Genomic DNA, 14,506 nt, shown 5'->3' on the forward strand with positions numbered 1-14,506 from the left:
GGAGGTTAGTGGTGCAGAGGAGGAGGGTAGTGGTGCAGAGGAGAAGGGTTGTGGTGCAGAGGAGGAGGAGCGTAGTGGTACAGAGGAGGTGGGTAGTGGTGAAGAGGAGGAGGAGGGTAGTGGTGCAGAGGATGAGGGTAGTGGTTCAAAGGAGGAGCAGGGTAGTGGTGCAGAGGAGGAGGAGGTAGTGGTGCAGAGGAGATGGGTAGTGGTGCAGAGGAGGAGGATAGTGGTGCAGAGGAGGAGGAGGGTAGTGGTGCAGAAAAGGAGGTGGTTGGTAGTGGTGCAAAGAATGAGGAGAATAGTGGTGCAGAGGAGGAGGGTAGTTGTACAGAGTAGGAGAAGGGTAGTGTTGCAGAGGAGGAGGATCATAGTGGTGCAGAATTGGAGGGTAGTTGTGCAGAGGAGGTGGAGGGTAGTGATGCAGAGAAGGAGGAGGGTAATGGTGCAGAGGAGGAGGAGGGTAGTGACGCAGAGAAGTAGGAGGGAAGTTTTGCAGAGGAGGAGGGTAGTGGTGCAGAGGAGGAGGGGCAGGGTAGTGGTGCAGAGGAGGAGGAGGAGCAGGAGGAGGGTAATGGTGCAGAGGACGAGGAGGGAAGTGGTGGAGAGGAGGAGGAGGAGGGTAGTTGTGCAGAGGAGGAGGGGCAGGGTAGTGGTGCAGAGGAGGAGGAGGAGGAAGGTAGTGGTGCAGAGAAGGAGGGAAGTGGTGCAATGGAGGAGGGTAGTGGTGCTGAGGAAGAGGGTAGTGGTGCAGAGGATAAGGAGGAGGAGGAGGAGGTTAGTGGTGCAGAGGAAGAGGAGGGTAGTGGTGCAGAGGAGGAGGAGGGTAGTGGTGCAGAGGAGAAGAAGGGTAGTGGTGCAGAGGAGGGTAGTGGTGCAGAGGAGGAGGAAAAGTGGTGCAGAGGAGTTAGGTAGTGGTGCAGAGAAGGAGGATGATAGTGGTGGAGAATTGGAGGGTAGTGGTGCATTGGAAAAGGGTAGTGGTGCAGAGGAGGAGGAGGGTAGTGGTGCAGAGAAGGAGGAGGGTAGTGAGTGAGAGGAAGAGGAGGGTAGTGCTGCAGAGGAGGAGGAGGGTAGTGGTGCAGAGGAGGAGGTGGGTAGTGGTGCAGAGGAGGAGGAGGTAGCGGTGCAGAGAATGAGGAGAGTAGTGGTGCAGAGGATGGGGGTAGTAGTGCAGAGGAGGAGGAGGGTAGTGGTGCAGAGGAGGAAGGTAGTTGTGCAGAGTAGGAGGAGGGTAGTGGTGCAGAAAAGGAGGTGGAGGGTAGTGATGCAGAGGAGGAGGGTAGTGTTGCAGAGGAGGAGGGTAGTGGTGCAGAGGAGGAGGGTAATGTGCAGAGGAGGACTAGGGTAGTGGTGCAGAGGAGGAGGGTAGTGGTGCAGAGAAGGAGGATAGTGGTGCAGAGGAGGAGGAGGGTAGTGGTGCAGAGGAGGAGGAATGTAGTGATGCAAAGGAGGAGGGAAGTGGTGCAGAGGAGGAGGAGGGTAGTGGTGCAGAGGAGGAGGGTAGTGGTGCAGAGGAGGAGGGTAGTGGTGCAGAGGAGGAGGAGGGTAGTGGTGCAGAGGAGGAGGGTAGTGGTGCAGAGGAGGAGGGTAGTGGTGCAGAGGAGGGGGGTAGTGTTGCAGAGAAGGAGGAGGGTAGTGGTGGAAAGGAGGAGGAGGAGGAGGGTGGTGGTGTAAAGGAGGAGGAAGGTAGTGGTGCAGAGGAGGAGGAGGGTAGTGGTGCAGAGAAGGAGGAGGGTAGTGAGTGAGAGGAAGAGGAGGGTAGTGCTGCAGAGGAGGAGGAGGGTAGTGGTTCAGAGGAGGAGGAGGGTAGTGGTGCAGAGGAGGAGGAGGGTAGTGGTGCAGAGAAGGAGGAGGGTAGTGGTGCAGAAGAGGAGGAGGGTAGTGGTGCAGAGGAGGAGGAGGATAGTGGTGCAGAGGAGAGTAGTGGTGCAGAGAGGGAGGAGAGTAATGGTGCAGAGGAGGAGGGTAGTGGTGCATAAGAGGAGGATAGTGGTGCAGAGGAGGAGGGTAGTGGTGCAGAGGGGGAGGAGGGTAGTGGTGAAGAGGAGGAGGGTAGTGGTGCAGAGGAGGAGGAGGGTAGTGGTGCAGAGGATGAGGGTAGTGGTGCAGAGGAGGTGGGTAGTGGTGCAGAGGAGGAAGAGGAGGAGGAGGAGGGTAGTGGTGTAGAGGAGGAGGAGGAGGAGGAGGGTAGTGGTGCAGAGGGGAAGGAGAGTAGTGCTGCAGAGGAGGAGGAGGGTAGTGGTGAAGAGGAGGAAGAAGGTATTGGTGCAGAGGAGAAGAAGGGTAGTGGTGCAGAGGAGGAAGGTAGTTGTGCAGAGTAGGAGGAGGGTAGTGGTGCAGAAGAGGAGGTGCAGGGTAGTGATGCAGAGGAGGAGGGTAGTGGTGCAGAGGAGGAGGGTAGTGGTGCAGAGGAGGAGGAGGGTAGTGGTGCAGAGGAGGAGGGCAGTGGTGCAGAGGAGGAGGGTAGTGGTGCAGAGGAGGAGGAGGGTAGTGGTGCAGAGGAGGAGGGTAGTGGTGCAGAGAAGGAGGGTAGTGGTGCAGAGGAGGAGGAGGGTAGTGGTGCAGAGGGGGAGGAATGTAGTGATGCAAAGGAGGAGGGTAGTGGTGCAGAGGAAGAGGGTAGTGGTGCAGATAAGGAGGAGGGTAGTGGTGCAGAGGAGGAGGGTAGTCGTGCAGAGGAGGAGGATGATAGTGGTGCAGAATTGGAGGGTAGTGGTGCATTGGAGAAGGGTAGTGGTGCAGAGGAGGGGGGTAGTGTTGCAGAGAAGGAGGAGGGTAGTGGTGGAAAGGAGGAGGAGGAGGAGGGTGGTGGTGTAAAGGAGGAGGAAGGTAGTGGTGCAGAGGAGATGGAGGGTAGTGGTGCAGAAGAGGTGGAGGAGGGTAGTGATGCAGAGGAGGAGGGTAGTGGTGCAGAGGAGGAGGGTAGTGGTGCAGAGGAGGAGGAGGGTAGTGGTGCAGAGGAGGAAGGTAGTTGTGCAGAGTAGGAGGAGGGTAGTGGTGCAGAAGAGGAGGTGGAGGGTAGTGATGCAGAGGAGGAGAGTAGTGGTGCAGAGGAGGAGGGTAGTGGTGCAGAGGAGGAGGAGGGTAGTGGTGCAGAGGAGAAGGGTAGTGTTGCAGAGAAGGAGGAGGGTAGTGGTGCAGAGAAGGAGGAGGGTAGTGAGTGAGAGGAAGAGGAGGGTAGTGCTGCAGAGAAGGAGGAGGGTAGTGGTGCAGAAGAGGAGGAGGGTAGTGGTGCAGAGGAGGAGGAGGGTAGTGGTTCAGAGGAGGAGGACGGTAGTGGTGCAGAGGAGGAGGAGGGTAGTGGTGCAGAGGAGGAGGAGGGTAGCGGTGCAGAGAATGAGGAGAGTAGTGGTGCAGAGGAGGGGGGTAGTTGTGCAGAGTAGGAGAAGGGTAGTGGTGCAGAAGAGGAGGTGGAGGGTAGTGATGCAGAGGAGGAGGGTAGTGGTGCAGAGGAGGATATTAGTGGTGCAGAGGAGGAGGGTAGTGGTGCAGAGGAGGAAGAGGGTAGTGGTGCAGAGGAGGAGAGTAGTGGTGCAGAGAAGGAGGGTAGTGGTGCAGAGGAGGAGGAGGGTAGTGGTGCAGAGGAGGAGGAATGTAGTGATGCAAGGGAGGAGGGTAGTGGTGCAGAGGAGGAGGGTAGTGGTGCAGAGGAGGAGGAGGGTAGTGGTGCTGAGGAGGAGGGTAGTGGTGCAGAGGAGGAGGGTAGTGGTGCAGAGGAGAAGGGTAGTGATGCAGAGGAGGAGGAGGGTAGTGGTGCAGAGGAGGAGGGTTGTGGTGCAGAGGAGGAGGAGGGTAGTGGTGCAGAGGAGGAGGGTAGTGGTGCCGAGGAGGTGGGTAGTGGTGCAGAGGAAGAAGAGGAGGAGGAGGAGGGTAGTGGTGTAGAGGAGGAGGAGGAGGTTAGTGGTGCAGAGGAGGAGGAGGGTAGTGGTGAAGAGGAGGAGGGTTGTGGTGCAGAGGAGGAGAGTAGTGGTGCAGAAGAGGAGGAGGGTGGTGGTGTAAAGGAGGAGGAAGGTAGTGGTGCCGAGGAGAAGGGGGGTAGTGGTGCAGAGGAGGAGGGTAGTATTGCAGAGGAGGAGGGTAGTGCTGCAGAGATGGAGGAGGGTAGTGGTGCAGAGGAGGAGGAGGAGGGTAGTGGTGCAGAAGAGGAGGAGGGTTGTGGTGCAGAGGAGGAGGAGCGTAGTGGTACAGAGGAGGAGGGTAGAGGTGCAGAGGAGGAGGGTAGTGGTGCAGAGAAGGAGGGTAGTGGTGCAGAGGAGGAGGAGGGTGGTGGTGTAAAGGAGGAGGAAGGTAGTGGTGCAGAGGAGAAGGGGGGTAGTGGTGCAGAGGAGGAGGGTAGTGTTGCAGAGGAGGAGGGTAGTGCTGCAGAGAAGGAGGAGGGTAGTGATGCAGAGGAAGAGGACGGTAGTTGTGCAGAGGAGGAGGAGGGTAGTGGTGCAGAGGAGGAGGGTAGTGATGCAGAGGAGGAGGAGGGTAGTAGTGCAGAGGAGGAGGGTAGTGATGCAGAGGAGGAGGAGGGTAGTGGTGCAGTGGAGGATGAGGGTAGTGATGCAGAGGAGGAGGAGGGAAGTGGTGCAGAGGAGGAGGAGGGTAGTGGTGCAGAGGAGGAGGGTAGTGGTTCAGAGGGGGAGGGTAGTGGTGCAGAGGAGGAGGAGGGTAGTGGTGCAGAGGAGGAGGAGGGTAGTGGTGCCGAGGGGGAGGAGGGTAGTGGTGCAGAAGAGGAGGGTTGTGGTGCAGAGGAGGAGGAGGATAGTTGTGCAGAGGAGAGTAGTGGTGCAGAGAGGGAGGAGAGTAATGGTGCAGAGGAGGAGGGTAGTGGTGCATAAGAGGAGGATAGTGGTGCAGAGGAGGAGGGTAGTGGTGCAGAGGGGGAGGAGGGTAGTGGTGAAGAGGAGGAGGGTAGTGGTGCAGAGGAGGAGGAGGGTAGTGGTGCAGAGGATGAGGGTAGTGGTGCAGAGGAGGTGGGTAGTGGTGCAGAGGAGGAAGAGGAGGAGGAGGAGGGTAGTGGTGTAGAGGAGGAGGAGGAGGAGGAGGTTAGTGGTGCAGAGGAGGAGGAGGGTAGTGGTGAAGAGGAGGAGGGTAGTGGTGCAGAGGAGGAGGAGGGTAGTGGTGCAGAAGAGGAGGAGGGTGGTGGTGTAAAGGAGGAGGAAGGTAGTGGTGCAGAGGAGAAGGGGGGGTAGTGGTGCAGAGGAGGAGGGTAGTGTTGCAGAGGAGGAGGGTAGTGCTGCAGAGATGGAGGAGGGTAGTGGTGCAGAGGAGGAGGAGGAGGGTAGTGGTGCAGAGGAGGAGGCGGGTTGTGGTGCAGAGGAGGAGGAGCGTAGTGGTACAGAGGAGGAGGGTAGAGGTGCAGAGGAGGAGGAGGGTAGTGGTGCAGAGAAGGAGGGTAGTGGTGCAGAGGAGGAGGAGGGTGCTGGTTTAAAGGAGGAGGAAGGTAGTGGTGCAGAGAAGGGGGGTAGTGGTGCAGAGGAGGAGGGTAGTGTTGCAGAGGAGGAGGGTAGTGCTGCAGAGAAGGAGGAGAGTAGTGGTGCAGAGAAGGAGGAGGGTAGTGATGCAGAGGAAGAGGAGGGTAGTTGTGCAGAGGAGGAGGAGGGTAGTGGTGCAGAGGAGGAGGGTAGTGATGCAGAGGAGGAGGAGGGTAGTGGTGCAGAGGAGGAGGGTAGTGATGCAGAGTAGGAGGAGGGTAGTGGTGCAGAGGAGGAGGAGGGTAGTGATGGAGAGGAGAAGGAGGGTAGTGGTGCAGAGGAGGAGGAGGGTAGTTGTGCAGAGGAGGAGGGTAGTGGTGCAGAAGAGGAGGGGAGTTGTGCAGAGGAGGAGGAGGGTACTGGTTCAGAGGAGGAGGTGGGTAGTGGTGCAGAGGAGGAGATGGGTAGTGGTGCAGAGGAGGAGGAGGGTTCTGGTGCAGAGGAGGAAGAGGGTACTGGTTCAGAGGGCGAGGAGGGTAGTGGTGCAGAGGAGGAGGATAGTGGTGCAGAGGAGGAGGGTAGTGGTGCAGAGGAGGAGGAGGGTAGTGGTGCAGAGGAGGAGGAGGGTAGTGGTGCAGAGGGGGAGGAGGGTAGTGGTGCAGAGGAGGAGGAGGGTAGTGGTGCAGAGGAAGAGGGTAGTGGTGCAGAGGAGGAGGAGGATAGTGGTGCAGAGGAGGAGGAGAGTTGTGGTGCAGAGGGGGAGGAGAGTAGTGGTGCAGAGGAGGAGGGTAGTGGTGCAGAAGAGGAGGATAGTGGTGCAGAGGGAGAGGAGGGTAGTGGTGCAGAAGAGGAGGAGAGTAGTGGTGCTGAGGGGGAGGAGGGTAGTGGTGCAGAGGAGGAGGGTAGTGGTGCAGAGGGGGAAGAGGGTAGTGGTGAAGAGGGGGAATAGGGTAGTGGTGCAGAGGAGGAGGGTTGTGGTGCAGAGGAGGAGGAGGAGGGTAGTGGTGCGGAGGAGGAGGAGGGTAGTGGTGCAGAGAGGAGGAGGGAAGTGGTGCAGAGGAGGAGGAGGGTAGTGGTTCAAAGGAGGAGGAGGATAGTGGTGCAGAGGAGGAGGAGAGTAGTGGTGCAAAGGAGGAGGGTAGTGGTGCAGAGGAGGAGGAGGGTAGTGGTGCAGAGGGGGCCGAGAGTAGTGGTGCAGAGGAGGAGGGTAGTGGTGCAGAGGGGGAAGAGGGTAGTGGGGCCGAGGAGGAGGAGGAGGGTAGTGGTGCAGAGGGGAAGGAGAGTAGTGCTGCAGAGGAGGAGGAGGGTAGTGGTGAAGAGGAGGAAGAGGGTATTGGTGCAGAGGAGGAGGAGGGTAGTGGTGCAGAGGAGGAAGGTAGTTGTGCAGAGTAGGAGGAGGGTAGTGGTGCAGAAGAGGAGGTGCAGGGTAGTGATGCAGAGGAGGAGGGTAGTGGTGCAGAGGAGGAGGGTAGTGGTGCAGAGGAGGAGGAGGGTAGTGGTGCAGAGGAGGAGGGCAGTGGTGCAGAGGAGGAGGGTAGTGGTGCAGAGGAGGAGGAGGGTAGTGGTGCAGAGGAGGAGGGTAGTGGTGCAGAGAAGGAGGGTAGTGGTGCAGAGGAGGAGGAGGGTAGTGGTGCAGAGGGGGAGGAATGTAGTGATGCAAAGGAGGAGGGTAGTGGTGCAGAGGAGGAGGGTAGTGGTGCAGATAAGGAGGAGGGTAGTGGTGCAGAGGAGGAGGGTAGTCGTGCAGAGGAGGAGGATGATAGTGGTGCAGAATTGGAGGGTAGTGGTGCATTGGAGAAGGGTAGTGGTGCAGAGGAGGGGGGTAGTGTTGCAGAGAAGGAGGAGGGTAGTGGTGGAAAGGAGGAGGAGGAGGAGGGTGGTGGTGTAAAGGAGGAGGAAGGTAGTGGTGCAGAGGAGATGGAGGGTAGTGGTGCAGAAGAGGTGGAGGAGGGTAGTGATGCAGAGGAGGAGGGTAGTGGTGCAGAGGAGGAGGGTAGTGGTGCAGAGGAGGAGGAGGGTAGTGGTGCAGAGGAGGAAGGTAGTTGTGCAGAGTAGGAGGAGGGTAGTGGTGCAGAAGAGGAGGTGGAGGGTAGTGATGCAGAGGAGGAGAGTAGTGGTGCAGAGGAGGAGGGTAGTGGTGCAGAGGAGGAGGAGGGTAGTGGTGCAGAGGAGAAGGGTAGTGTTGCAGAGAAGGAGGAGGGTAGTGGTGCAGAGAAGGAGGAGGGTAGTGAGTGAGAGGAAGAGGAGGGTAGTGCTGCAGAGAAGGAGGAGGGTAGTGGTGCAGAAGAGGAGGAGGGTAGTGGTGCAGAGGAGGAGGAGGGTAGTGGTTCAGAGGAGGAGGACGGTAGTGGTGCAGAGGAGGATGAGGGTAGTGGTGCAGAGGAGGAGGAGGGTAGCGGTGCAGAGAATGAGGAGAGTAGTGGTGCAGAGGAGGAGGAGGGTAGTGGTGCAGAGGAGGAGGAGGGTTGTGGTGCAGAGGAGGAGGAGCGTAGTGGTACAGAGGAGGAGGGTAGAGGTGCAGAGGAGGAGGAGGGTAGTGGTGCAGAGAAGGAGGGTAGTGGTGCAGAGGAGGAGGAGGGTGGTGGTGTAAAGGAGGAGGAAGGTAGTGGTGCAGAGGAGAAGGGGGGTAGTGGTGCAGAGGAGGAGGGTAGTGTTGCAGAGGAGGAGGGTAGTGCTGCAGAGAAGGAGGAGGGTAGTGATGCAGAGGAAGAGGACGGTAGTTGTGCAGAGGAGGAGGAGGGTAGTGGTGCAGAGGAGGAGGGTAGTGATGCAGAGGAGGAGGAGGGTAGTGGTGCAGAGGAGGAGGGTAGTGATGCAGAGGAGGAGGAGGGTAGTGGTGCAGTGGAGGATGAGGGTAGTGATGCAGAGGAGGAGGAGGGAAGTGGTGCAGAGGAGGAGGAGGGTAGTGGTGCAGAGGAGGAGGGTAGTGGTTCAGAGGGGGAGGGTAGTGGTGCAGAGGAGGAGGAGGGTAGTGGTGCAGAGGAGGAGGAGGGTAGTGGTGCCGAGGGGGAGGAGGGTAGTGGTGCAGAGGAGGAGGGTTGTGGTGCAGAGGAGGAGGGTAGTGGTGCAGAGGTGGAGGATAGTGGTGCAGAGGAGGAGGGTAGTGGTGCAGAGGAGGAGGAGGGTAGTGGTGCAGAGGAGGAGGAGGGTACTGGTGCAGAGGGGGAGGAGGGTAGTGGTGCAGAGGAGGAGGGTTGTGGTGCAGAGGAGGAGGAGGGTAGTGGTGCAGAGGGGGAGGAGGGTAGTGGTGCAGAGGAAGAGGGTAGTGGTGCAGAGGAGGAGGAGGATAGTGGTGCAGAGGAGGAGGAGAGTTGTGGTGCAGAGGGGGAGGAGAGTAGTGGTGCAGAGGAGGAGGGTAGTGGTGCAGAAGAGGAGGATAGTGGTGCAGAGGAGGAGGGTAGTAGTGCAGAGGGGGAGGAGGGTAGTGGTGAAGAGGGGGAGGAGGGTAGTGGTGCAGAGGAGGAGGGTTGTGGTTCAGAGGAGGAGGAGGAGGGTTGTGGTGCGGAGGAGGAGGAGGGTAGTGGTGGAGAGAGGAGGAGGGAAGTGGTGCAGAGGAGGATAAGGGTAGTGGTTCAAAGGAGGAGGAGGATAGTGGTGCAGAGGAGGAGGAGAGTAGTGGTGCAGAGGAGGAAGAGGGTAGTGGTGCAGAGGAGGAGGAGGGTAGTGGTGGAGGAAGAGGAGGATAGTGGTTCACAGGAGAAGGAGGGTAGTGGTGCAGAGGAGGAGGGTTGTGGTGCAGAGGAGGAGGGTAGTGGTGCAGAGGAGGAGGGTAGTGGTGCAGAGGAGCAGGATTGTAGTGGTGCAGAGGAGGAGGGTAGTGGTGCAGAGGAGGAGGGTAGTGGTGCAGAGGAGGAGGATAGTGGTGCAGAGGAGGAGGGTAGTGGTGTAGAGGAGGATGAGGGTAGTGGTGCAGAGGAGGAGGAGGGTAGTGGTGGAGAGGAGGAGGCGGGAAGTGGTACAGAGGAGGAGGAGGGTTGTGGTGCAGAGGATGAGAAGGGTAGTGTTGCAGAGGAGGAGGGTAGTGGTGCTGAGCAGGGGAAGGGTAATGGTGCAGAGAGTAGTAATGGGAGGAGAGTAGAGGTGCAGAGGAGGAGGGGGAGGGTAGTGGTGCGCAGGAGGAGCGTAGTGGTGCAGAGTAGGAGGGTAGTGGTACTGAGGAGGAGGAGAAGGGTAGTGGTGCAGAGGAGAAGGAGGAGGGTAGTGATGCAGAGGAGGAGGAGGGTAGTGGTGCAGAGGAGGATGACGATAGTGGTGCAGAGGAGGAGGGTAGTGGTGCAGAGGAGGAGGGTAGAGGTTCATGGGAGGATGAGAGTAGAGGTCCAGAGTAGGAGGTGGAGGGTAGTGGTGCAAAGAATGAGGAGAGTAGTGTTGTAGAGGAGGAGGAGGAGGGTAGTGGTGCAGAGGAGGAGAGGAGTAGAGGTCCAGATGAGGAGTTGGAGGGTAGTGGTGCTAGGAGGAGGGTAGTGGTGCCGAGGAGGAGGGTAGTGGTGCTGAGTAGGAGGGTAGTGGTTCAGGGGAGGAGGGTAGTGGTGCAGAGGAGGAAGAGAGTAGAGGTCCAGAGGAGGAGGAGGAGGGTAGTTGTGCAGAGGAGGAGGGTAGTGGTGCAGAGGAGGAGGGTAGTGGTGCAGAGGAGGAGGGTAGTGGTTCATGGGAGGATGAGAGTAGAGGTCCAGAGTAGGAGGTGGAGGGTAGTGGTGCAAAGAATGAGGAGAGTAGTGTTGTAGAGGAGGAGGAGGAGGGTAGTGGTGCAGAGGAGGAAGGTAGTGGTGCAGAGGAGGAGGAGGGTAGTGGTGCAGAGGAGGAGGAGGGTAGTGGTGCAGAGGAGGAGGGTAGTGGTGCAGAGGGGGAGGGTAGTGGTGCTGAGGAGGAGGAGGATAGTGGTGCAGAGGAGGAGAAGGGTAGTGGTGCAGATTAGGAGGAGGGTAGTGGTACAGCGGAGGAGGAGGAGAGTAGTGGTGCATAGGAGGAGGGTAGTGGTGCAGAGGAGGAGGGTAGTGGTGCAGAGGAGGCGAGGGAGGGTAGTGGTGCAGAGGAGGAGGAGGAAGAAGAGGGTAGTGGTGCAGAGTAGGAGGAGGAGGGTGATGGTGCAAAGGAGGATGAGGGTAGTGGTGCAGGGGAGAAGGGTAGTGGTGCAGAGGAGGAGAGTAGTGGTGCAGAGGAGGAGGGTAGTGGTGCCGAGGAGGGGGTAGTGGTGCAAAGGAGGAAGGAAGTGGTGCAGAGGAGGAGGATAAGGGTAGTGGTGCTGAGGAGGAGGAGGAGGGTAGTGGTGCAAACGGGGATTAGAGTGTTGGTGCAGAGGAGGAGGCTAGTGGTGCAGAGGAGGGGGTAGTGGTGCATAGGTGGAGGAGGGTAGTGGTGCAAAGTAGGATGAGGGTAGTGGTGCAGAGGAGAAGGAGGGTAGTGGAGCAGAGGAGGAGGCGGGTAGTGGTGCAGAGGAGGTGGGTAGTGGTGCAGAGGAGGAGGGTAGTTGTTCAGAGGAGGAGGAGGGTAGTGGTGCAGAGGAGGAGGGTAGTGGTGCAGAGGTGGAGGAGGGTAGTGGTGCAGAGGTGGAGGAGGGTAGTGGAGCAGAGGAGGAGGAGGGTAGTGGTGCAGAGGAGGAGGGTTGTGGTGCAGAGGAGGAGGGTAGTGGTGCAGAGGTGGAGGAGGGTAGTGGTGCAGAGGAGGAGGGTAGTGGTGCAGAGGTGGAGGAGGGTAGTGGTGCAGAGGTGGAGGAGGGTAGTGGAGCAGAGGAGGAGGAGGGTAGTGGTGCAGATGTGGAGGAGGGTAGTGGAACCGAGCCAGACACCATAAACCACGACAACCTCGACCACCATTAACAATAACCACCACTACCACTAATCACAACCATCAGCCACCACAATTACCAACCACAGCAATCAACCACCACCACCACCAACCACAACTATTAACCACCACCACCAACCACAACTATTAACCACCACTAGAACCAACCACTACCACCAACAATAAACATCACCCACCACTGCCACCAATCACAACCTACCACCACAGCCACCAACCACAACCCAGCAACAATTCCACCACCACTACCATGGATTCTCCATTAAGTGAAAGTAATGAATAAAATATTTTTAACCTACCTTTTATTATGCTTCAGTTTTATTTCTAGTATATGTTGAAATATATTTTTAATATATTTCTACATTTTTTGTATATATTCCATCAATCAGGAAAACGAGTTTTATGCAACATTTAAGGTTGCGACACGGTCTCAAAATTGTTTAGCCAAAGTTGTGCAGTAAGTTGTGGCAACTTATTTACAACCACACAATAACGTAGCTAATACATGAAAACAAACGTTGTCACACCTGGCTACTCTCCCGACCCACACCTGTAGATGAGAGGGAACACGGAAGCCCACACCTGGCTACTCTCCCCACCCACACCTACAGAAGGAGCCCCACACCAGCCTATTTTCCTCATCCAAACCTGCATATCAGAGTAAATACTGAATTCTACAGCTGGGACCACTGCCAGCCACCACTTGTAGATGAGACGGAACAGTAAACCAATACCTGTCTCCTTCACACCTGATTACTTTCCCCACCCACACCTGCAGATGAGAGAGAAAACTGAAGTATACACCTGGTAACTCTCCACCCCCACACCTGCACATGAGAGGGAACACTGATGCCCACACCTGCTACTCTCCCTCCCCTCACCTGCAGATGGGAAGGAACACGGAAGCCCACACCTGGCTACTCTCCCCACCCACACCTGCAGATGAGAGGGAACACTAAAGCCCACACCTGGCTACTCTCCCCACCCACACCTGTACATGAGAGGGAACACTAAAGCCCACACCTGGCTATTCTCCCTCCCCACACCTGTAGATGAGAGGGAACACGGAAGCCCACACCTGGCTACTCTCCCCACCCACACCTGCACATGAGAGGGAACACTAAAGCCCACACCTGGCTACTCTCCCCACCCACACCTGTCTATGTCACACACTCATGCCAAAGAAAACTTATATCAAGTAAATCTAGCTTGTATTAAGCAAGACAATGTTGGGCTAAATATTGATCAGTGTTATCTTATAAGCAGTGAAGCTTGCTTAATGAATATTCTTGGTCGCTAAACGGTGCTCAAAGTTACTCAAGAAGCCTTATAAGTTCTCTAATTCATGACTTTTAATGTAAAAATATTTTTGAAACCACTGGAAGCACTGTGAATTAAACAACTGAGTTACAGATATTCACGTGTTAAAATGTCGTCAATACGTACTGGTGAGACGCGTGTCAGGGAAGTCCAGGAGAGTATACCCTCCACTTGAGGGAGGACACAGCTGAGCCGCCAGGCGGCAGCACCAGTCTATGGCGGGGTCGTCATCAGTGAGGTCCCGCCTGATGGTCAGGTGGAGCTCCCTTCCCTGGTACGGCAGAGTGTCCAGGGTGTCCGGGTCCACGTAGCCCGTGGCGTCCAGGGTGTCCTGGTCCACGTAGCCCGTGGCGTCCAGGGTGTCCTGGTCCACGTAGCTCGTGGCGTCCAGGGTGTCCGGGTCCACGTAGCTCGTGGCGTCCAAGGTGTCCGGGTCCACGTAGCCCGTGGCGTCCAGGGTGTCCGGGTCCACGTAGCTCGTGGCGTCCAGGGTGTCCGGGTCCACGTAGCTCGTGGCGTCCAGGGTGTCCGGGTCCACGTAGCCCGTGGCGTCCAGGGTGTCCGGGTCCACGTAGCTCGTGGCGTCCAGGGTGTCCGGGTCCACGTAACCCGTGGCGTCCATGGTGTCCGGGTCCACGTAGCCCGTGGCGTCCAGGGTGTCCGGGTCCACGTAGCCCGAGGCGTCCAGGGTGTCCGGGTCCACGTAGCCCGTGGCGTCCATGGTGTCCGGGTCCACGTAGCCCGTGGCGTCCAGGGTGTCCGGGTCCACGTAGCCCGAGGCGTCCAGGGTGTCCGGGTCCACGTAGCCCGTGGCGTCCAGGGTGTCCGGGTCCACGTAGCCCGTGTCGTCCAGGGTGTCCGGGTCCACGTAGCCCGAGGCGTCCAGGGTGTCCGGGTCCACGTAGCCCGTGGCGTCCATGGTGTCCGGGTCCACGTAGCCCGTGGCGTCCAGGGTGTCCGGGTCCACGTAGCCCGAGGCGTCCAGGGTGTCCGGGTCCACGTAGCCCGTGGCGTCCAGGGTGTCCGGGTCCACGTAGCCCGTGTCGTCCAGGGTGTCCGGGACCACGTAGTCCGTGGCGTCCAGGTCAATGCCTGAAGACATACACTGAGATACAGTCACGGTCGTTACTGTTATGTTCTAAGATATAACAAGAAGACATACTGAGCCATCCACTCACCTTACTGCTGGGTTTATTACCTGATGACAAGTCCGTATTTTGGACAGTATTAATAGCATCTAAACTATGTATTAATAGCTTTTAAAAGCCACGGTCAAGGTCATCTGTATCAATTGTCAAGGTCATAGTCAAGGTCATCTGTATCAATGGTCAAGGTCATCTGTATCAATGGTCAAGGTCACAGTCAAGGTCATCTGTATCAATGGTCAAGGTCATCTGTATCAATGGTCAAGGTCATCTGTATCAATGGTCAAGGTCATCTGTGTCAATGGTCAAGGTCATCTGTATCAATGGTCAAGGTCATCTGTATCAATGGTCAAGGTCATCTGTATCAATGGTCAAGGTCATCTGTGGCAATGGTCAAGGTCATCTGTATCAATGGTCAAGGTCATCTGTGGCAATGGTCAAGGTCATCTGTATCAATGGTCAAGGTCACAGTCAAGGTCATTTGTATCAATGGTCAAGGTCATCTGTAGCAATGGTCAAGGTCATCTGTATCAATGGTCAAGGTCATCTGTGGCAATGGTCAAGGTCATCTGTATCAATGGTCAAGGACACAGTCAATGTTACCTGTATCAACTGTCAAGTTTATCTGTATGAATGGTCAAGGTCATCTGTATCAATGGTAAGGTCATCTGTGTCAATGGTCAAGGTCATCTGTGTCAATGGTCAAGGTCATCTGTGTCAATGGTCAAGGTCATCTGTGTCAATGGTCAAGGTCATCTGTATCAATGGTCAAGGTCATCTGTATCATGGTCAAGGTCACAGTCATGGTCATCTTTATCAATGGTCAAGGTCGCATTA

General features: G+C 57.2%; 1 protein-coding gene across 4 annotated transcripts in view; it reads right to left on the reverse strand.

Annotated features, from left to right (window-relative positions):
* Positions 1-14,506, reverse strand: part of LOC138350668 (uncharacterized) — a 625,641-nt gene that overhangs the window by 582,460 nt on the left and 28,675 nt on the right. For all 4 annotated transcript variants that reach the window (XR_011222187.1, XM_069301848.1, XM_069301849.1 and 1 more), the window contains one exon: positions 12,651-13,616. Coding sequence is in view for 3 of the 4 variants with exons in the window: in XM_069301848.1 (XP_069157949.1) it covers positions 12,651-13,616 (966 nt within the window). In the remaining variant the exon portion in view is untranslated. The remainder of the gene's footprint in view (positions 1-12,650; positions 13,617-14,506) is intronic.

The sequence above is a fragment of the Procambarus clarkii genome, chromosome 46 (assembly GCF_040958095.1).
Source record: "Procambarus clarkii isolate CNS0578487 chromosome 46, FALCON_Pclarkii_2.0, whole genome shotgun sequence".
NCBI classification, from domain to species: domain Eukaryota; kingdom Metazoa; phylum Arthropoda; class Malacostraca; order Decapoda; family Cambaridae; genus Procambarus; species Procambarus clarkii.